This window comes from Pseudophryne corroboree, chromosome 10 (genome assembly GCF_028390025.1).
Source record: "Pseudophryne corroboree isolate aPseCor3 chromosome 10, aPseCor3.hap2, whole genome shotgun sequence".
In the NCBI taxonomy this organism is placed as follows: Eukaryota; Metazoa; Chordata; class Amphibia; order Anura; family Myobatrachidae; genus Pseudophryne; species Pseudophryne corroboree.
In genome coordinates, this window is record NC_086453.1 from 266182311 (window position 1) to 266205376 (window position 23066).

Sequence of the window (23066 nt, forward strand, 5' to 3'; positions counted from 1 at the left end):
CACCTTAAACTTCCTAAATAGTATCCCCGCTGACACTTACCTACTCCAGTATTAGACCAACATGATACTGCCTTTGTCAGACCTTGTGCAAAGTACATGTTTGGTATTCTTGTTATGGAGTACTTGCTGCTGTTAACTAAGTACTAGAGGGAGGTTGGGAGAGTGTTAGTCTCCATATAAGTTCTTCTGTATGAAACACATCCCAAACGTGACCACAGAATGTATCTTTCAAAATTGATTTTTGGTCTTCCATTCTGAATGTGTGTTACCAAAGGCAGATCATCTCCTATTTACCCTAACCCATCTGGTGCTGTGTGCACTTCCTCAGGCCAGTCTGCTTCAGTAAAAATGTATAACTTCTTGTTTGTCTTAGAGTTTTGTGAGAATCTGCCAGGAGATGGAAGGGAGACCATCATTATGAACCACATTCTACCCTATGTAAAGGTGAGATCTTTTTTCAGTTCTGTGTGATCATCATTTGCTACACGTCATCCACCAGTATTGTTTATTACTGCAGTAACTTCTCTTATCCGGAGCAAAGTAGGTGATCTAACAATCTACAGATATGGGGACAGCAGCATTACATAATGTTACAGCTATGTAATATATACTGTTAGTGTCTCCCAGTTACACTGACACCTACACGTGTGTACACATTCACCTAGTGTGCGACTTATGCGCTCCACCACGGGTAGCGAGGCCAAGACTGTTTCCTGAAGTTGGCTTGTGGTTGTACTAGGCGCACCAGATTGGTACTGTTATTACAAAGGAGTTGGCAGAAAGTTGCAGATTAAAGGCCTAATTCAGAGTTGATCGCAGCAGCAAATTTGTTAGCAGTTGTGCAAAACCATCTGCACTGCAGGGGGGGGCAGATGTAACATGTGCAGAGAGAGTTAGATTTGGGTGTGTTCAAACTGAAATCTAAATTGCAGTGTAAAAATAAAGCAGCCAGTATTTACCCTGCACAGAAACTAACTAACCCACCCAAATCTAACTCCGTACATGTTATATCTGTCCCCCCTGCAATGCCCTAGGTTTTGCCCAACTGCTAACAAATGTGCGGCTGCGATCAACTCTGAATTACCCCCCTAAGCACGGCCCTACGAAGTGTGAGGCATTTGTATTTCTCGAACGTCCTAAGTGGATGCTGGGACTCCGTAAGGACCATGGGGATTAGCGGCTCCGCAGGAGACTGGGCACAACTAAAGAAAGCTTTAGGACTACCTGGTGTGCACTGGCTCCTCCCACTAAGACCCTCCTCCAGACCTCAGTTAGATTCTTGTGCCCGGCCGAGCTGGATGCACACTAGGGGCTCTCCTGAGCACCTAGAAAGAAAGTATATTTAGGTTTTTTATTTTCAGTGAGATCTGCTGGCAACAGACTCACTGCAGCGAGGGACTAAGGGGAGAAGAAGCGAACCTACCTAACAGGTGGTAGTTTGGGCTTCTTAGGCTACTGGACACCATTAGCTCCAGAGGGATCGACCGCAGGACCCGACCTTGGTGTTCGTTCCCGGAGCCGCGCCGCCGTCCCCCTTACAGAGCCAGAAGCACGAAGAAGGTCCGGAAAATCGGCGGCAGAAGACTTCGGTCTTCACCAAGGTAGCGCACAGCACTGCAGCTGTGCGCCATTGCTCCTCATGTACACCTCACACTTCGGTCACTGATGGGTGCAGGGCGCTGGGGGGGGGGGGGGGGGCGCCCTGAGGGCAATAAATAACACCTTGGCTGGCAAAATATACATCATATATAGTCCCAGAGGCTATATAGATGTAAAATTACCCCTGCCAGTATCACAGAAAAAGCGTGAGAAAGTCCGCCGAAAAGGGGCGGGGCTTCTCCCTCAGCACACTGGCGCCATTTTCTCTTCACAGTGCAGCTGGAAGACAGCTCCCCAGGCTCTCCCCTGTAGTTTTCAGGCTCAAAGGGTTAAAAAGAGAGGGGGGGCACTAAATTTAGGCGCAATATATGTATACAAGCAGCTATTTGGTTAAAAATCACTCGGTTATAGTGTTAATCCCTGCATTATATAGCGCTCTGGTGTGTGCTGGCATACTCTCTCTCGGTCTCCCCAAAGGACTTTGTGGGGTCCTGTCCTCAGTCAGAGCATTCCCTGTGTGTGTGGTGTGTCGGTACGACTGTGTCGACATGGATGAGGAAGGTTACGTGGAGGCGGAGCAGAGGCCGATAAATGGGATGTCGCCCCCTGTGGGGCCGACACCAGAGTGGATGGATAGGTGGAAGGTATTAACCGACAGTGTCAACTCCTTACATAAAAGGCTGGATGACTTAACAGCTGTGGGACAGCCGGCTTCTCAGCCCGCGTCTGCCCAGGCGTCTCAAAGGCCATCAGGGGCTCAAACAACGCCCGTTACCTCAGATGGCAGACACAGATGTCGACACGGAGTCTGACTCCAGTGTCGATGAGGTTGAGACATATACACAATCCACTAGGAACATCCGTTACATGATCTCGGCAATGAAAAATGTGTTACGCATTTTCTGACATGAACCCAAGTACCACAAAAAAGGGGTTTTATTTTTGGGGAGAAAAAACAGCCACTGTTTTGTTCCCCCATCAGATGAATGAATGAAGTGTGTAAAGAAGCGCGATTTCCCCCGATAAGAAACTGGTAATTTCTAAAAAGTTACTGATGGCGTACCCTTTCCCGCCAGAAGATAGGTCACGTTGGGACATATCCCTTAGGGTGGATAAGGCGCTCACACGTTTGTCAAAAGGTGGCACTGCCGTCTTAGGATACGGCCACCTTGAAGGAACCTGCTGATAAAAAGCAGGATGCGATCCTGAAGTCTGTATTTACACACTCAGGTTATATACTGAAACCTGCATTTGCCTCAGCATAAATAGTGCTGCTGCAGCGTGGTCTGACACCCTGTCAGATAATATTAATACGCTAAGACAGGGATAATAATATTTGCTAACATTGAGCATATTTAAGACGTTGTCTTATATATAAAGGATGCACAGAGGGATATTTGCCGGCTGGCATCCAGAATTAATGCAATGTCCATTCTGCCAGGAGGGTAGTAGAAACCCGGCAGTGGACAGGTGATGCTGCATTTAAAAGGCACATGGAGATTCTGCCTTATAAGGGTGAGGAATTGTTTGGGGATGGTCTCTGGGACCTCGTATCCACAGCAACAGCTGGGAAGAAAATTTTTTACCTCAGGTTTCCTCACAAAAGCCTAAAGAAAGCACCGTATTTTCAGGTACAGTCCTTTCGGCTTCAGAAAAGCAAGCGGGTCAAAGGCGCTTCCTTTCTGCACAGAGACAAGGGAAGAAGGAAAAAGCTGCACCAGTCAGCCAGTTCCAGGATCAAATATCTTCCCTCGCTTCCTCTGAGTCCACCGCATGACGCTGGGGCTCCACAGGTGGAGACAGGTGCGGTGGGGGCGCGTCTCGGGAACTGCAGGGATCAGTGGGCTTGCCCACAGGTGGATCCCTAGGTTCTGCAAGTAGTATCACAGGGATACAGGCTGGAGTTCGAGACGACTCCCCCTCGCCGTTGCCTCACATCAGCCTTGCCTGCTGCCCTCGGAGAAAGGTAGTACTGGCGGCAATTCACAAGCTGTACTTCCAGCAGGTGAAATCAAGGTACCCCTCTTTCAACAAGACCGGGGTTACTATTCCAAAATGTTGTGGTACCGAAACCAGACGGTTCGGTGAGACCCATTCTAAAATTGAAATCCTTGAACACTTATATACGAAGGTTCAAGTTCAAAATGGAATCGCTCAGGGCGATTATTGCAAGCCTGGAAAATTTCAGGGTATCACTGGACATCAAGGATACTTACCTGCATGTCCCTATATACCCTCGTCACCAGGTGTACCTCAAAATTGTGGTACAGGATTGTCATTACCAATTCCAGACGTTGCCGTTGGTCTGTCCCCGGCACCGAGGGTATTTACCAAGGTAATGGCCGAAGTACTTATCCCGTACTTGGACGATCTCCTTATCCGATCTCCGAGGTCCAGGGAGCAGTTGTTCGTCGGAGTAAAACTATCTCGGGAAGTGCTACAACAGCACGGCTGGATTCTGAATATTCCAAAGTCACAGCTGGTTCTTACGATGCGTCTACTGTTCCTGGGTATGGTTCTGGACACAGAACAGGATAAAAAGGGTTTCTCCCGGAGGAGAAGTCCAAGGAGTTGGCGTCTCTAGACGGAGACCTCCTAATACAAATACAGGTATCGGTGCATCTATGCACGCGAGCCTTGGGAAAGATGGTAGCTTCTTACGAAGAATTTCCATTCGCCAAGTCCCATGCAAGGATCTTCCAGTGGGATCTGTTGGACAAGTGGTCCGGGTCGCATTCTCAGATGCATCGGCGGATAACCCTGTCTCTAAGGGCCAGGGTGTCGCTGTGGTGGTGACTGCACATCTTCTAGGGGGCCGCAGATTCGGCATACAGGACTTGGGACCTGGTGACCACGGATGCCAGCCTTCAAGGCTGGGGGGCAGTCACACAGGGAAGAAACTTCCAAGGCCTATGGAAAAGTCAGGAGACTTCCCTACACATAAATGTTCTGAAACTTTGGGCCATTTACAATGCCCTAAGTCAGGCTAGACCCCTGCTTCAACACCGGCCGGTGCTGATCCAGTCAGACAACATCACGGCGGTCGCTCATGTAAACCGACAGGGCGGCACAAGAAGCCACAAGGATTCTCCGATGGGCGGAAAATCATGTGTTAGCACTGTCAGCAGTGTTCATTCCCGGAGTGGACAACTGAGAAGCAGACTTTCTCAGCAGACACGACCTCCACCCGAGAGAGTGGGGACTTCATCCAGAAGTCTTCCAAATGATTGTACACCGTGGGGAAAGGCCACAGGTGGACAGGATGGCGTCCCGCCTCAACAAAAAGCTACAAAGATATTGCGCCAGGTCAAGGGACCCTCAGGCGATAGCTGTGGACGCTCTGGTAACACCGTGGGTGTACCAGTCGGTGTATGTGTTCCCTTCTCTGCCTCTCACACCCAGGTTAATGAGAATAATAAGAAGGAGAGGAGTAAGAACTATACTCATTGTTCCGGGTGGCCAAGAAGAGCTTGGTACCCAGAACTCCAAGAAATGATCTCAGAGGACCCATGGCCTCTGCTGCTCAGACAGGACCTGCTGCAGCAGGGGGCCTGTCTGTTCCAAGACGTACCGCGGCTGCGTTTGACGGCATGGCGGTTGAACGCCGGATACTGAAGGAAAAGGGCATTCCGGAGGAAGTTATCCCTACGCTATTTAAAGCTAGGAAAGAAGTGAACGCAAACCATTATCACCGCATATGGCGGAAATATGTTGCGTGCTGTGAGGCCAGTAAGGCCCCAAAGGAGGAATTTCAGCTAGGTCGCTTTCTGCACTTCCTACAAGTCAGAGGTGACTATGGGCCTAAAATTGGGTTCCATCAAGGTCCAGATTTCGGCTCTATCGATTTTCTTCCAAAATAGCACTGGCTTCACTGCCTGAAGTTCAAACTTTTGTTAAGGGAGTGCTGCATAGTCAACCCCCGTTTGTGCCTCCAGTGGCACCGTGGGATCTCAACGTAGTGTTGGATTTCCTGAAGTCGCATTGAGTTGAGCCACTTAAATCCGTGGAGCTACAATACCTCACGTGGAAAGTGGTCATGCTGTGGGCCGTGGCGTCGGCCAGGCGTGTATCAGAATTGGCGGCTTTGTCATACAAATGCCCTTATCTGTATTTTATATGTATAAGGCGGAATTGAGGACTCGTTCCCAATTCCTTCCTAAGGTGGTATCAGTTTTTCATGTGAACCAACCTATTGTGGTGCCTGCGGCTACTTGGGACTTGGAGGATTCCAAGTTTTCTGGACTTAGTCAGGGCCCTGAAAAGTATATGTTTCCAGGACGGCTGGAGTCAGGAAAACTGACTCGCTATTTATCCTGTATGCACCCAACAAGCTGGGTGCTCCTGCTTCTAAGCAGACTATTACTCGCTGGATCTGTAGCACGATTCAACTTGCACATTCTGCGGCTGGACTGCCGCACCCTAAATCTGTAAAAGCCCATTCCACGAGGAAAGTGGGCTCTTCTTGGGCGGCTGCCCGAGGGGTCTCGGCTTTACAAATTTGCCGAGCTGTTACTTGGTCTGGTAAAAACACTCTTGCAAGAGTCTACAAGTTTGATACCCTGGCTGAGGAGGACCTAGAGTTTGCTCATTCGGTGCTGCAGAGTCATCCGCACTCTCCCGCCCGTTTGGGAGCTTTGGTATAATCCCCATGGTCCTTACGGAGTCCCAGCATCCACTTAGGACGTTAGAGAAAATAAGATTTTACTCACCGGTAAATCTATTTCTCGTAGTCCGTAGTGGATGCTGGGCGCCCATCCCAAGTGCGGATTGTCTGCAATACTTGTATATAGTTATTGCCTAACTAAAGGGTTATTGTTGAGCCATCTGTTGAGAGGCTCAGTTGTTATCATACTGTTAACTGGGTATAGTATCACGAGTTATACGGTGTGATTGGTGTGGCTGGTATGAGTCTTGCCCGGGATTCAAAATCCTTCCTTATTGTGTCAGCTCTTCCGGGCACAGTATCCTAACTGAGGTCTGGAGGAGGGTCTTAGTGGGAGGAGCCAGTGCACACCAGGTAGTCCTAAAGCTTTCTTTAGTTGTGCCCAGTCTCCTGCGGAGCCGCTAATCCCCATGGTCCTTACTGAGTCCCAGCATCCACTACGGACTATGAGAAATAGATTTACCGGTGAGTAAAATCATTTTTGCTTTTTTACCTGGATTAACGACGGAATCCCACACTGAACTACATGAAATGCCGGCCTCTGTAATTAGTATGCTCCTGCATTGTACATTTGACACATAAGTAATGCAAATAACATGCATAATTTGTCTCTGGAATGAAAACTCTGGGATGCATGACACGGCAAAGTCTGCCACGTGGGGTGATCTAATGTGATGTCATAGGTTTACGTGGACACATCTGTACAGTAGATCATGAATTAAGACGCTGACTTCTGCTACTTTGGAGAAAACTATGGTAGCAGTAGCCTTTATTTCATGACAAGTATACAGAGTGTACCCTATTCATTATGTTGGAGATGGGAAAAATTCTTGCAAATAAGAAACATTTTTGTTTTTACTTTTATCATATTATGCATTGCTTAACATTTCTATGTAGAGTCTGGTGTGCAGGTTGGTAGGTCTTATTAAGTGTAACAGGCATCCGTAGATAATACAATAATTTCCAATATCAACCTAGTAACCATGGAATAAAAAACAGAACTTGTACTCGTAAACAATACATTTCTCTATCGTCCTAGTGGATGCTGGGGTTCCTGAAAGGACCATGGGGAATAGCGGCTCCGCAGGAGACAGGGCACAAAAAGTAAAGCTTTTCCAGATCAGGTGGTGTGCACTGGCTCCTCCCCCTATGACCCTCCTCCAGACTCCAGTTAGATTTTTGTGCCCGGCCGAGAAGGGTGCATTTCTAGGTGGCTCTCATAAAGAGCTGCTTAGAGAAAGTTTAGCTTAGGTTTTTTATTACAGTGATTCCTGCTGGCAACAGGATCACTGCAACGAGGGACAGAGGGGAGAAGAAGTGAACTCACCTGCGTGCAGGATGGATTGGCTTCTTGGCTACTGGACATCAGCTCCAGAGGGACGATCACAGGTACAGCCTGGATGGTCACCGGAGCCGCGCCGCCGGCCCCCTTGCAGATGCTGAAGTAAGAAGAGGTCCAGAATCGGCGGCTGAAGACTCCTGCAGTCTTCTAAAGGTAGCGCACAGCACTGCAGCTGTGCGCCATTTTCCTCTCAGCACACTTCACACGCAGTCACTGAGGGTGCAGGGCGCTGGGGGGGGGGCGCCCTGGGAGGCAAATGAAAACCTATTAAAAGGCTAAAAATACCTCACATATAGCCCCCAGAGGCTATATGGAGATATTTAACCCCTGCCTGGATTCACAAAATAGCGGGAGACGAGCCCGCCGGAAAAGGGGCGGGGCCTATCTCCTCAGCACACGGCGCCATTTCCTCTCACAGCTCCGCTGGTCAGGACGGCTCCCAGGTCTCTCCCCTGCACTGCACTACAGAAACAGGGTAAAACAGAGAGGGGGGGCAAATTTAATGGCAATATTTTGATATATATAAAGCAGCTATAAGGGAGCACTTATTATAAGGCTATCCCTGTCATATATAGCGCTTTTTTGGTGTGTGCTGGCAGACTCTCCCTCTGTCTCCCCAAAGGGCTAGTGGGTCCTGTCTTCGTGTAGAGCATTCCCTGTGTGTCTGCTGTGTGTCGGTACGTGTGTGTCGACATGTATGAGGACGATATTGGTGTGGAGGCGGAGCAATTGCCAAATATGGGGATGTCACCTCCTAGGGGTCGACACCAGAATGGATGCCTTTATTTGTGGAATTACGGGATAGCGTCAACTCGCTTAAGCAGTCGTTTGACGACATGAGGCGGCCGGACAATCAATTAGTGCCTGTCCAGGCGCCTCAAACACCGTCAGGGGCTGTGAAACGCCCTTTGCCTCAGTCGGTCGACACAGACCCAGACACAGGCACTGATTCCAGTGGTGACGGTGACGAATCAACCGTATTTTCCAGTAGGGCCACACGTTATATGATTTTGGCAATGAAGGAGGCGTTACATTTAGCTGATACTACAGGTACCACTAAACAGGGTATTATGTGGGGTGTGAAAAAACTACCTATAGTTTTTCCTGAATCAGAAGAATTAAATGACGTGTGTGATGAAGCGTGGGTTGCCCCTGATAAAAAGCTGATAATTTCAAAGAAATTATTGGCATTATACCCTTTCCCGCCAGAGGTTAGGGAGCGCTGGGAAACACCTCCTAGGGTGGACAAGGCGCTAACACGCTTATCTAAACAAGTGGCGTTACCCTCTCCTGAGACGGCCGCACTTAAAGATCCATCAGATAGGAGGATGGAAAATATCCAAAAAAGTATATACACACATGCAGGTGTTATACTACGACCAGCTATAGCGACTGCCTGGATGTGCAGTGCTGGGGTAGTTTGGTCAGAGTCCCTGATTGAAAATATTGATACCCTGGACAGGGACAATATTTTACTGTCGTTAGAACAAATAAAGGATGCATTTCTTTATATGCGTGATGCACAGAGGGATATCTGCACACTGGCATCACGGGTAAGTGCTATGTCCATTTCGGCCAGAAGAGCTTTATGGACGCGACAGTGGACAGGCAATGCGGATTCAAAACGGCATATGGAAGTTTTGCCGTATAAAGGGGAGGAGTTATTTGGAGTCGGTCTATCAGATTTGGTGGCCACGGCTACAGCCGGGAAATCCACCTTTCTACCTCAAGTCACTCCCCAACAGAAAAAGGCACCGACTTTTCAACCGCAGCCCTTTCGTTCCTTTAAAAATAAGAGAGCAAAGGGCTATTCATATCTGCCACGAGGCAGAGGTCGAGGGAAGAGACAGCAACAGGCAGCTCCTTCCCAGGAACAGAAGCCCTCCCCGGCTTCTACAAAAGCCTCAGCATGACGCTGGGGCTTCTCAAGCGGACTCGGGGACGGTGGGCGGTCGTCTCAAAAATTACAGCGCGCAGTGGGCTCACTCGCAGGTAGATCCCTGGATCCTGCAGATAATATCTCAGGGGTACAGGTTGGAATTAGAGACAGATCCACCTCGCCGTTTCCTGAAGTCTGCTTTACCAACGTCCCCCTCCGAAAGGGAGACGGTTTTGGAAGCCATTCACAAGCTGTACTCTCAGCAGGTGATAGTCAAGGTACCTCTTCTACAACAAGGGAAGGGGTATTATTCCACTCTATTGTGGTACCGAAGCCGGATGGCTCGGTAAGGCCTATTCTAAATCTGAAGTCCTTGAACCTGTACATAAAGAAGTTCAAGTTCAAGATGGAGTCACTCAGAGCAGTGATAGCGAACCTGGAAGAAGGGGACTTTATGGTATCCTTGGACATCAAGGATGCGTATCTCCACGTTCCAATTTACCCCTCACACCAGGGGTACCTCAGGTTCGTTGTACAAAACTGTCACTATCCGTTTCAGACGCTGCCGTTTGGTTTGTCCACGGCACCTCGGGTCTTTACAAAGGTAATGGCCGAGATGATGATTATTCTTCGAAGAAAAGGCGTATTAATTATCCCATACTTGGACGATCTCCTAATAAGGGCAAGGTCCAGAGAACAGCTAGAGATGGGATTAGCACTATCTCAAGAGGTGCTAAAGCAGCACGGATGGATTCTGAATATTCCAAAATCCCAATTAATGCCGACAACTCGTCTGCTGTTCCTAGGGATGATTCTGGACACGGTTCAGAAAAAGGTTTTTCTTCCCGAGGAAAAAGCCAAGGAGTTATCCGACCTGGTCAGGAACCTCCTAATACCAGGAAAGGTGTCTGTACATCAATGCACAAGAGTCCTGGGAAAAATGGTGGCTTCTTACGAAGCAATTCCATTCGGCAGATTCCATGCAAGAATTTTCCAAAGGGATCTGTTGGACAAATGGTCAGGGTCGCATCTTCAGATGCACCTGCGGATAACCCTGTCTCCAAGGACAAGGGTATCTCTTCTGTGGTGGTTGCAGAGGGCTCATCTATTGGAGGGCCGCAGATTCGGCATACAGGATTGGATCCTGGTGACCACGGACGCCAGCCTGAGAGGCTGGGGAGCAGTCACACAAGGAAGAAACTTCCAGGGAGTGTGGTCGAGCCTGGAAAAGTCTCTTCACATAAACATTCTGGAACTAAGAGCAATCTACAATGCTCTAAGCCAGGCGGAACCTCTGCTTCAAGGAAGACCGGTGTTGATCCAGTCGGACAACATCACGGCAGTCGCCCATGTAAACAGACAGGGCTGCACAAGAAGCAGGAGTGCAATGGCAGAAGCTGCCAGGATCCTTCGCTGGGCGGAGAATCACGTGATAGCACTGTCAGCAGTGTTCATCCCGGGCGTGGACAACTGGGAAGCAGACTTCCTCAGCAGACACGATCTTCACCCGGGAGAGTGGGGACTTCATCCAGAAGTTTTCCACATGCTAATAAACCGTTGGGAAAGACCAATGGTGGACATGATGGCGTCTCGCCTCAACAAAAAACTGGACAGGTATTGCGCCAGGTCAAGAGATCCGCAGGCAATAGCTGTGGACGCGCTGGTAACACCTTGGGTGTACCATTCGGTGTATGTGTTTCCTCCTCTGCCTCTCATACCAAAGGTATTGAGAATCATACGGCAAAGCGGAGTAAGAACGATACTAGTGGCTCCGGATTGGCCAAGAAGGTCTTGGTACCCGGAACTTCAAGAGATGGTCACGGACGATCCGTGGCCTCTACCTCTGAGAAGGGACCTGCTTCAACAGGGTCCCTGCCTCTTTCAAGACTTACCGCGGCTGCGTTTGACGGCATGGCGGTTGAACGCCAGATCCTAAAAGGAAAAGGCATTCCAGAAGAAGTCATTCCTACCTTGATTAAGGCAAGAAAGGAAGTCACCGCGAAGCATTATCACCGCATTTGGCGGAAATATGTTGCGTGGTGCGAGGATCGGAGTGCTCCGACGGAGGAATTTCAACTGGGTCGTTTCCTACATTTCCTGCAATCAGGATTGTCTATGGGTCTCAAATTGGGATCTATTAAGGTTCAAATTTCGGCCCTGTCAATATTCTTCCAAAAAGAATTGGCCTCAGTCCCTGAGGTCCAGACTTTTGTCAAAGGAGTACTGCATATTCAGCCTCCTGTGGTGCCTCCGGTGGCACCGTGGGATCTAAATGTAGTTTTAGATTTCCTCAAATCCCATTGGTTTGAACCACTAAAAAATGTGGATTTGAAATATCTCACATGGAAAGTGACTATGTTACTGGCCCTGGCTTCCGCCAGGAGAGTATCTGAACTGGCGGCTTTATCTTATAAAAGCCCTTATTTAATTTTCCATTCGGATAGGGCAGAGCTGCGGACGCGTCCGCATTTTCTCCCTAAGGTGGTATCAGCGTTTCACCTGAACCAGCCTATTGTAGTGCCTGCGGCTACAAGCGACTTGGAGGACTCCAAGTTGTTGGACGTTGTCAGAGCTTTAAAAATATACATTTCAAGGACGGCTGGAGTCAGAAAATCTGACTCGCTGTTTATACTGTATGCACCCAACAAGTTGGGTGCGCCTGCTTCTAAGCAGTCGATTGCTCGTTGGATTTGTAACACAATTCAACTTGCACATTCTGTGGCAGGCCTGCCACAGCCTAAATCTGTTAAGGCCCATTCCACAAGGAAGGTGGGCTCATCTTGGGCGGCTGCCCGAGGGGTCTCGGCATTACAACTCTGCCGAGCAGCTACGTGGTCAGGGGAGAACACGTTTGTAAAATTCTACAAATTTGATACCCTGGCAAAAGAGGACCTGGAGTTCTCTCATTCGGTGCTGCAGAGTCATCCGCACTCTCCCGCCCGTTTGGGAGCTTTGGTATAATCCCCATGGTCCTTTCAGGAACCCCAGCATCCACTAGGACGATAGAGAAAATAAGAATTTACTTACCGATAATTCTATTTCTCGGAGTCCGTAGTGGATGCTGGGCGCCCATCCCAAGTGCGGATTATCTGCAATACTTGTACATAGTTATTGTTAACTAATTCGGGTTATTGTTTAGGGAGCCATCTTTCAGAGGCTCCTCTGTTATCATACTGTTAACTGGGTTTAGATCAAAAGTTGTACGGTGTGATTGGTGTGGCTGGTATGAGTCTTACCCGGGATTCAAAATCCTCCCTTATTGTGTACGCTCGTCCGGGCACAGTACTTAACTGGAGTCTGGAGGAGGGTCATAGGGGGAGGAGCCAGTGCACACCACCTGATCTGGAAAAGCTTTACTTTTTGTGCCCTGTCTCCTGCGGAGCCGCTATTCCCCATGGTCCTTTCAGGAACCCCAGCATCCACTACGGACTCCGAGAAATAGAATTATCGGTAAGTAAATTCTTATTTTTTGTGTAGTGTCTCGTTGCTTAGCAACAAGATGTCTCAAATAGTGTTTACAATGCTTCAGTATAATATCCATTTTTAACACTGATTGGTGTGACAATTAATATTTTAACATGTTGCGACTCTTCAGTAATAAGCAATTGAACTGTTCAGTCTGCGGGAGTGGGCTGCAGTTTTGCTGGAAATTATCCTGTTAGAGGCATTCTTGATAAAATTGGTTAATACAAATTGCAGTTTTTATATGTCTGAAGGCTGTTTGCATTGTCTGTATGCCTGTAGACATAACAAGCCCTGTTTGTCACTTACCTACTGTGTTAGACAAAGTGGCTTTATCTAAGCAAAGAAAATGTAAATCCCCATTGCACCTGTATAATTACCATATACTAGTTCTCATGCGCATTTGTATCTTTTTTTTTTTTTTTTTTAGGAACTGGTGTCCGACACAAATCAGCACGTGAAATCCGCTCTGGCATCTGTAATCATGGGATTATCCACAATTTTAGGAAAGGATAATACAATTGAGCATCTCCTACCTCTCTTCCTAGCTCAGCTGAAAGATGAGGTAATGGGTCAACTTCCATTTGTTTGAAGAGATTCTTTTCCAGCTGCCAAATGTTACTGCGGCCACCCACATTTTGTGCGACACTGCAAAAATATCCGATCATCTGCAGTTATTGCTTTGGGTGGTAGTCATGTGACCGCCGGTCGGCTGACCGACAGTCACATGACCTCCTCCGTGAGCCCGACGGCTTACTATCCCGATGGTCGGCATGCCGACCAACAGGGACTATTTCCACTCGTGGGTGTCCACGACACCCATAGAGTGGCAATAGAACCCGTGGCGACCGCAGGTCGCCACCGAGCCCGCAAGGGGCTTGCTGCACTCGCCCCTCCCCGCCGGGATCCCGGCGTCGGTGTGCTGCCGGGATCCCGGCGTCGGTAAGGTGACCGGCGGTCAGGAGACCGCCGGTCACCCATACTACACCCATTGCTTTATGCAACCGTTGTGCATGTTGTCAGTTCATTCGTAGTGTAACTTCTGTAGGGTAATGCAGGAGGAAGCTGGTCTAACATAGGCTTCTATAGAATTATTACATTTAAATTAAAAAATAAATGTATTTGTTTGATTGGATTGAAATTCTCAAGTTATACAAGCAGAGGTTGCTGCTGCAGTGCAAGCTGTATGTTTCTAACACCTCTGTTGTATTTTAGCAGTCCTTAAAGTATGTATTTTGAGTTAAAGCGCATCTTTGCTTTTAGTTGGTTTCCCATTAACACACACTCACAGGGTGGCTGTAGACGACCCCCCCCCCCCCCCCCCCCCAATCCCCCCCAGACACATGCTTTCACCATTTGGGGAGTCTCCCCCATACATTGTGGAGAGGCAGTAAATTTGAAACTTTACTGCTTTTTACTACAGACAAATTGAGCTTGTTGCAAAATCTGATAGTAGTTTCCAGTAGAGCTCTATGGAAAATGTTATAGAGTACTTGGCACTGGTCCTCCAATGCTGAAAGCTGTGTCAGAGGCTTATGGGCCTATTTACTAAGCCTTGGATGGAGACAAAGTGCACGGAGATAAAGTACCAGCCAATCAGCTCCTAACTGCCAGGTGACAGGCTGGGTTTGAAAACCAACCTACACACTGACAGATCTGCCGCCGAGCTGCACCACGGGTGACCCGGCGGCAGGGGGGCAGTGAAGGGGGGAGCCGTTACCCGGCTCCATAGAAGTGCAGGCAAATATAGACGAGATCGTCCATATTGGCCTGCATGCACAAGCGACGAACGAGGGCAGGGCCGCGCATTGTTCATCGCTGGTGCCTCCACACTGAAAGATATGAACGGTATCTCGTTCATATCTTTCAGTATTATCTGCCAATATGTAGGGCCCATTAGGAGCCGATTGGCTGATACTTTATTTCCAGCGACTTTATCTCCATCCAAGGCTTAGTAAATAGACCCCAAAATCTCTACCCCAGGTAACAAGTGGGCGGGCACTGGGGAGCCTCTCCTATCCGTATGTTGTGACTGGATCCAATCTAAAGCAAAACAGATACTAATTGTGGAAAGCAGCTCACAATTGCAGATGCTGCCCAGAAGCATAACTATAATTTGTGAACCCCAAGTGTAGAGAAATAATCGCGCGCACAAATATTGGGGCGGTGAGGGGGGTAAAGGTTGAGCCCCAAGCACAGGGCCTATAGGAGTTACCTAGATGCTTTCTGTTGGTTTTCCTGGTCAGTGTATCGGTTGCTTTCCCTAAACAAACCATTGTTCAGTTGAATTAATACGTTTTCTGTAATTACGTTCTCGCAGTGCCCAGAAGTTCGGCTGAATATAATATCCAACTTGGACTGTGTAAATGAAGTGATTGGAATCCGTCAGCTCTCCCAGTCTCTCTTACCAGCCATTGTGGAGCTGGCGGAGGATACAAAGTGGAGAGTGAGGCTTGCGATCATAGAATACATGCCCTTGCTCGCTGGGCAGCTGGTAAGTCTTCCTGATACTTAGCTGCCTCCACAGATTCACGTAAAACAACAAAAGCCTGTCATTTCTTAGTCATTCTATCTACACATGTGGTTTCCAGTGTGTGTGTATACATTGGTTGTATTAGTTCAGTTACATAAAATTGTGACTATTGTTTTTTTATAAATGAGGTTTTACAATACATTTGTAAAACTACTTATCTTATTACATTTGTAGCTCGCAGATGTGGCCGTGTGTATTAGTTGTACATTTATCTTTCATTTTCCTGTCTTTATTAGGGGGTGGAGTTTTTTGATGAAAAGCTGAATTCTTTGTGCATGGCTTGGCTTGTTGACCATGGTAAGTGTTCCAAATGTGCCAAGATAATCTCATTAATTATGTGTCTAAGTTCCTGTGGCTTGTTTAATCGCTGCAATTCTCCTATCATAATGAGGCTTAGTGGGAACAGCAGTTTCATCGTCGCTAGCTTGGATTTCACATAAGCGCATTGATTTTGGCAGTTCTCAGTGTAAGCACTGAATGGCTGCAATAGGGTGTTATGCTTACTAACGCCAATGGCTGGAGACTTCCACTTCCAGAATGTTATATTGAATTATTAAACTTTATAAAGAAACGGGCTCCATATTCTTTTCATGAAACCTGTGTATAGTGCAGTGGAACTATGGGGGTAATTCCAAGTTGATCGCAGCAGGAAATTTTTTAGCAGTTGGGCAAAACCATGTGCACTGCAGAGGGGGGGGGGGGGGGGGGGGGGGCAGATATAACATTTGCAGAGAGAGTTAGATTTGGGTGGCTTATTTTGTTTCTGTGCAGGGTAAATACTGGCTGCTTTATCTTTACAATGCAATTTAGATTGCAGATTGAACTCATCCCACCAAAATCTAATGGGCCCTGCACACATGCCGATATCACTGCACGATATGAATGATCTCGTTCATTAATGAACGAGATAAAGTTCATATCGTGCAGTGTGGAGGCACCAGCGATGAACGATGCGCGGCCCCGCGCTCGTTCATCGCTGGTGCTATGTCGGCTGTGCATGCAGGCCAATATGGACGAGATCATCCATATTTGCCTGCAAGTCTACGGAGCCGGGTGACGGGGGGAGTGAAGAAACTTCACTCCCCCCGTCACTGCCCCCCCGCAGCCGGGTCGCCCGTATCGGCGGTTGGGCAGCTCGGCTTTACATCGCCGAATGTGTAGGGCCTATAACTCTCTCTGCACATGTTATATCTGCCTCCCCTGCAGTGCACATGGTTTTGCCCAACTGCTAACAAAATTCCTGCTGCGATCAACTTGGATTTATCCCCTATGTGTCTGCACTATGTTGTGTCTCTGTACTTTCTCACGTTGTAGATTCTAAGTCGGCTGCCTTCATTCTTGTATTTTTCACTCCATAAACACAGTAGCTGGACAGACGGGATGTAGTAATGTGACCACCGGACACAACATCTCCCACTAGATCCCGCCCCCTGACAATCCAGACAGTCTGCATGCTGACTAGCAGGAACTATTCAAACTCGTGGGTGTCCACGACGCCGAGCCTGCAGCATGGCAAGCGTAGCGAGCCAGCAACCCCGCGTACCCAGCCCGGACAGACTTTCATACTGTTTGTATACCATTAGTAGGTAACCTGTGGCCCTGTATATAATATCTATCTCTCTAACTATGCAATGGGTAGCATCTACCCTTGTGTATCAATGGGTGTGGTATGTTAGGTAGAATAGAGTTAGGTCGACCACTATTGGTCGGCAGTAAGTAGGTCGACAGGGACTCTAGGTCGACGTGAGGAAAGGTCGACATGAGTTTTTTAAACTTTTTTTCTCTAACGTCCTAGTGGATGCTGGGGACTCCGAAAGGACCATGGGGAATAGCGGCTCCGCAGGAGACTGGGCACAAAGTAAAAGCTTTAGGACTAGCTGGTGTGCACTGGCTCCTCCCCCTATGACCCTCCTCCAAGCCTCAGTTAAGATTTTGTGCCCGAACGAGAAGGGTGCAATCTAGGTGGCTCTCCTGAGCTGCTTAGAGTAAAAGTTTAAATAGGTTTTTTATTTTCAGTGAGACCTGCTGGCAACAGGCTCACTGCATCGAGGGACTAAGGGGAGAAGAAGCGAACTCACCTGCGTGCAGAGTGGATTGGGCTTCTTAGGCTACTGGACATTAGCTCCAGAGGGACGATCACAGGCCCAGCCATGGATGGGTCCCGGAGCCGCGCCGCCGGCCCCCTTACAGATGCTGAAGCAAGAAGAGGTCCATAAATCGGCGGCAGAAGACTTTCCTGTCTTCATAAGGTAGCGCACAGCACTGCAGCTGTGCGCCATTGCTCTCAGCACACTTCACACTTCGGTCACTGAGGGTGCAGGGCGCTGGGGGGGGGCGCCCTGGGAAGCAATGAATTTACCTTATTTGGCAAAAAATACATCACATATAGCTCCTGGGCTATATGGATGTATTTAACCCCTGCCAGTTTTCCAGAAAAAAGCGGGAGAAGAGCCCGCCGTGAAGGGGGCGGGGCCTATCTCCTCAGCACACAGCGCCATTTTTCCCACACAGCTCCGCTGGTAGGAAGGCTCCCAGAATCTCCCCTGCATCCTGCAACTACAGAAACAGGGTAAAAAAGAGAGGGGGGCACTTATTTGGCAAAATAACAGATATAAGCAGCTATAAGGGATAGACACTTATTGTAAGGTTGTCCCTATACATATATAGCGCTCTGGTGTGTGCTGGCAAACTCTCCCTCTGTCTCCCCAAGGGGCTAAGTGGGTCCTGTCCTCTATCAGAGCATTCCCTGTGTGTGTGCTGGGTGTCTGTACGTGTGTGTCGACATGTATGAGGAGGAAAATGATGTGGAGGCGGAGCAATTGCCTATAATGGTGATGTCACCCCCTAGGGAGTCGACACCTGAATGGATGGCCGTAATTAAGGAATTACGTGACAGTGTCGGCACGTTACAGAAAACTGTTGACGACATGAGACAGCCGGCAGCTCAGTTAGTGCCTGTCCAGGCGTCTCAAACACCGTCAGGGGCTATTAAACGCCCGTTACCTCAGTGGGTCGACACGGACCCAGACACTGACTCCAGTGTCGACGGTGAAGAAACAAACGTATTTTCCAGTAGGGCCACACGTTACATGATCACGGCAATGAAGGAGGTTTTGCACATCTCTGATACTGCAAGTACCACAAAAAGGGGTATTATGTGGGGTGTGAAAAAACTACCCGTAGTTTTTCCTAGAGATGAGCGGGTTCGGTTCCTCTGAATCCGAACCCGCCCGAACTTCATGTTTTTTTTCACGGGTCCGAGCGACTCGGATCTTCCCGCCTTGCTCGGTTAACCCGAGCGCGCCCGAACGTCATCATGACGCTGTCGGATTCTCGCGAGACTCGGATTCTATATAAGGAGCCGCGCGTCGCCGCCATTTTCACACGTGCATTGAGATTGATAGGGAGAGGACGTGGCTGGCGTCCTCTCCATTAGAAATTAGATTAGAAGAGAGAGAGAGATTGTGCAGAGTCAGACAGAGTTTACCACAGTGACCAGTGCAGTTGTTGTTAGTTAACTTTTATTTATTTTAATATATATCCGTTCTCTGCTATATCCGTTCTCTGCCTGAAAAAAAACGATACACAGCAGCAGCCAGTCACACAGTGTGACTCAGTCTGTGTGCACTCAGCTCAGCCCAGTGTGCTGCACATCAATGTATAAAAGGCAAAGCTTATAATAATTGTGGGGGAGACTGGGGAGCACTGCAGGTTGTTATAGCAGGAGCCCCCAGGAGTACATAATATTATATTAATTTAAAATTAAACAGTGCACACTTTTGCTGCAGGAGTGCCACTGCCAGTGTGACTAGTGGTGACCAGTGCCTGACCACCAGTATAGTAGTATATTGTTGTATGTATTGTATACTATCTCTTTATCAACCAGTCTATATTAGCAGCAGACACAGTACAGTGCGGTAGTTCACGGCTGTGGCTACCTCTGTGTCGGCAGTCGGAACTCGGCAGGCAGTCCGTCCATCCATAATTGTATTACAATATATACCACCTAACCGTGGTATTTTTTTTTCTTTCTTTATACCGTCATAGTGTCATACTAGTTGTTACGAGTATACTACTATCTCTTTATCAACCAGTGTACAGTGCGGTAGTTCACGGCTGTGGCTACCTCTGTGTCGGCAGTCGGCAGGCAGTCCGTCCATCCATAATTGTATTATTATTATAATATATACCACCTAACCGTGGTTTTTTTTCCATTCTTTATACCGTCGTCATAGTGTCATACTAGTTGTTACGAGTATACTACTATCTCTTTATCAACCAGTGTACAGTGCGGTAGTTCACGGCTGTGGCTACCTCTGTGTCGGCAGTCGGCAGGCAGTCCGTCCATCCATAATTGTATTATTATTATAATATATACCACCTAACCGTGGTTTTTTTTTCATTCTTTATACCGTCGTCATAGTGTCATACTAGTTGTTACGAGTATACTACTATCTCTTTATCAACCAGTGTACAGTGCGGTAGTTCACGGCTGTGGCTACCTCTGTGTCGGCAGTCGGCAGGCAGTCCGTCCATCCATAATTGTATTATTATTATAATATATACCACCTAACCGTGGTTTTTTTTCCATTCTTTATACCGTCGTCATAGTGTCATACTAGTTGTTACGAGTATACTACTATCTCTTTATCAACCAGTGTACAGTGCGGTAGTTCACGGCTGTGGCTACCTCTGTGTCGGCAGTCGGCAGGCAGTCCGTCCATCCATAATTGTATTATTATTATAATATATACCACCTAACCGTGGTTTTTTTATACCACCTAACCGTGGCAGTCCGTCCATAATTGTATACTAGTAAACTATCCAATCCATCCATCTCCATTGTTTACCTGAGGTGCCTTTTAGTTCTGCCTATAAAATATGGAGAACAAAAAAGTTGAGGTTCCAAAATTAGGGAAAGATCAAGATCCACTTCCACCTCGTGCTGAAGCTGCTGCCACTAGTCATGGCCGAGACGATGAAATGCCAGCAACGTCGTCTGCCAAGGCCGATGCCCAATGTCATAGTACAGAGCATGTCAAATCCAAAACACCAAATATCAGAAAAAAAAGGACTCCAAAACCTAAAATAAAATTGTCGGAGGAGAAGCGTAAACTTGCCAATATGCCATTTACCACACGGAGTGGCAAGGAACGGCTGAGGCCCTGGCCTATGTTCATGGCTAGTGGTTCAGCTTCACATGAGGATGGAAGCACTCAGCCTCTCGCTAGAAAACTGAAAAGACTCAAGCTGGCAAAAGCACCGCAAAGAACTGTGCGTTCTTTGAAATCCCAAATCCACAAGGAGAGTCCAATTGTGTCGTTTGCGATGCCTGACCTTCCCAACACTGGACGTGAAGAGCATGCGCCTTCCACTATTTGCATGCCCCCTGCAAGTGCTGGAAGGAGCACCCGCAGTCCAGTTCCTGATAGTCAGATTGAAGATGTCAGTGTTGAAGTACACCAGGATGAGGAGGATATGGGTGTTGCTGGCGCTGGGGAGGAAATTGACCAGGAGGATTCTGATGGTGAGGTGGTTTGTTTAAGTCAGGCACCCGGGGAGACACCTGTTGTCCGTGGGAGGAATATGGCCGTTGACATGCCAGGTGAAAATACCAAAAAAATCAGCTCTTCGGTGTGGAGGTATTTCACCAGAAATGCGGACAACAGGTGTCAAGCCGTGTGTTCCCTTTGTCAAGCTGTAATAAGTAGGGGTAAGGACGTTAACCACCTCGGAACATCCTCCCTTATACGTCACCTGCAGCGCATTCATAATAAGTCAGTGACAAGTTCAAAAACTTTGGGTGACAGCGGAAGCAGTCCACTGACCAGTAAATCCCTTCCTCTTGTAACCAAGCTCACGCAAACCACCCCACCAACTCCCTCAGTGTCAATTTTCTCCTTCCCCAGGAATGCCAATAGTCCTGCAGGCCATGTCACTGGCAAGTCTGACGAGTCCTTTCCTGCCTGGGATTCCTCCGATGCATCCTTGCGTGTAACGCCTACTGCTGCTGGCGCTGCTGTTGTTGCCGCTGGGAGTCGATGGTCATCCCAGAGGGGAAGTCGTAAGCCCACTTGTACTACTTCCAGTAAGCAATTGACTGTTCAACAGTCCTTTGCGAGGAAGATGAAATATCACAGCAGTCATCCTACTGCAAAGCGGATAACTGAGTCCTTGACAACTATGTTGGTGTTAGACGTGCGTCCGGTATCCGCCGTTAGTTCACAGGGAACTAGACAATTTATTGAGGCAGTGTGCCCCCGTTACCAAATACCATCTAGGTTCCACTTCTCTAGGCAGGCGATACCGAGAATGTACACGGACGTCAGAAAAAGACTCACCAGTGTCCTAAAAAATGCAGTTGTACCCAATGTCCACTTAACCACGGACATGTGGACAAGTGGAGCAGGGCAGGGTCAGGACTATATGACTGTGACAGCCCACTGGGTAGATGTATGGACTCCCGCCGCAAGAACAGCAGCGGCGGCACCAGTAGCAGCATCTCGCAAACGCCAACTCTTTCCTAGGCAGGCTACGCTTTGTATCACCGCTTTCCAGAATACGCACACAGCTGAAAACCTCTTACGGCAACTGAGGAAGATCATCGCGGAATGGCTTACCCCAATTGGACTCTCCTGTGGATTTGTGGCATCGGACAACGCCAGCAATATTGTGTGTGCATTAAATATGGGCAAATTCCAGCACGTCCCATGTTTTGCACATACCTTGAATTTGGTGGTGCAGAATTTTTTAAAAAACGACAGGGGCGTGCAAGAGATGCTGTCGGTGGCCAGAAAAATTGCGGGACACTTTCGGCGTACAGGCACCACGTACAGAAGACTGGAGCACCACCAAAAACTACTGAACCTGCCCTGCCATCATCTGAAGCAAGAAGTGGTAACGAGGTGGAATTCAACCCTCTATATGCTTCAGAGGTTGGAGGAGCAGCAAAAGGCCATTCAAGCCTATACAATTGAGCACGATATAGGAGATGGAATGCACCTGTCTCAAGTGCAGTGGAGAATGATTTCAACGTTGTGCAAGGTTCTGATGCCCTTTGAACTTGCCACACGTGAAGTCAGTTCAGACACTGCCAGCCTGAGTCAGGTCATTCCCCTCATCAGGCTTTTGCAGAAGAAGCTGGAGGCATTGAAGAAGGAGCTAACACGGAGCGATTCCGCTAGGCATGTGGGACTTGTGGATGCAGCCCTTAATTCGCTTAACAAGGATTCACGGGTGGTCAATCTGTTGAAATCAGAGCACTACATTTTGGCCACCGTGCTCGATCCTAGTCCTAGATTTAAAGCCTACCTTGGATCTCTCTTTCCGGCAGACACAGGTCTGCTGGGGTTGAAAGACCTGCTGGTGACAAAATTGTCAAGTCAAGCGGAACGCGACCTGTCAACATCTCCTCCTTCACATTCTCCCGCAACTGGGGGTGCGAGGAAAAGGCTCAGAATTCCGAGCCCACCCGCTGGCGGTGATGCAGGGCAGTCTGGAGCGACTGCTGATGCTGACATCTGGTCCGGACTGAAGGACCTGACAACGATTACGGACATGTCGTCTACTGTCACTGCATATGATTCTC

The 23066-nt window shown here is 48.3% G+C and overlaps 1 protein-coding gene across 1 annotated transcript in view; it reads left to right on the top strand.

The window, feature by feature from the left end:
* Nucleotides 1-23066, top strand: part of PPP2R1B (protein phosphatase 2 scaffold subunit Abeta) — a 138302-nt gene that overhangs the window by 83979 nt on the left and 31257 nt on the right. Inside the window, exons 8-11 of the mRNA XM_063943257.1 lie at nt 374-444; nt 13376-13510; nt 15266-15439; nt 15715-15775. Coding sequence (XP_063799327.1) covers nt 374-444; nt 13376-13510; nt 15266-15439; nt 15715-15775 — 441 coding nt within the window. The remainder of the gene's footprint in view (nt 1-373; nt 445-13375; nt 13511-15265; nt 15440-15714; nt 15776-23066) is intronic.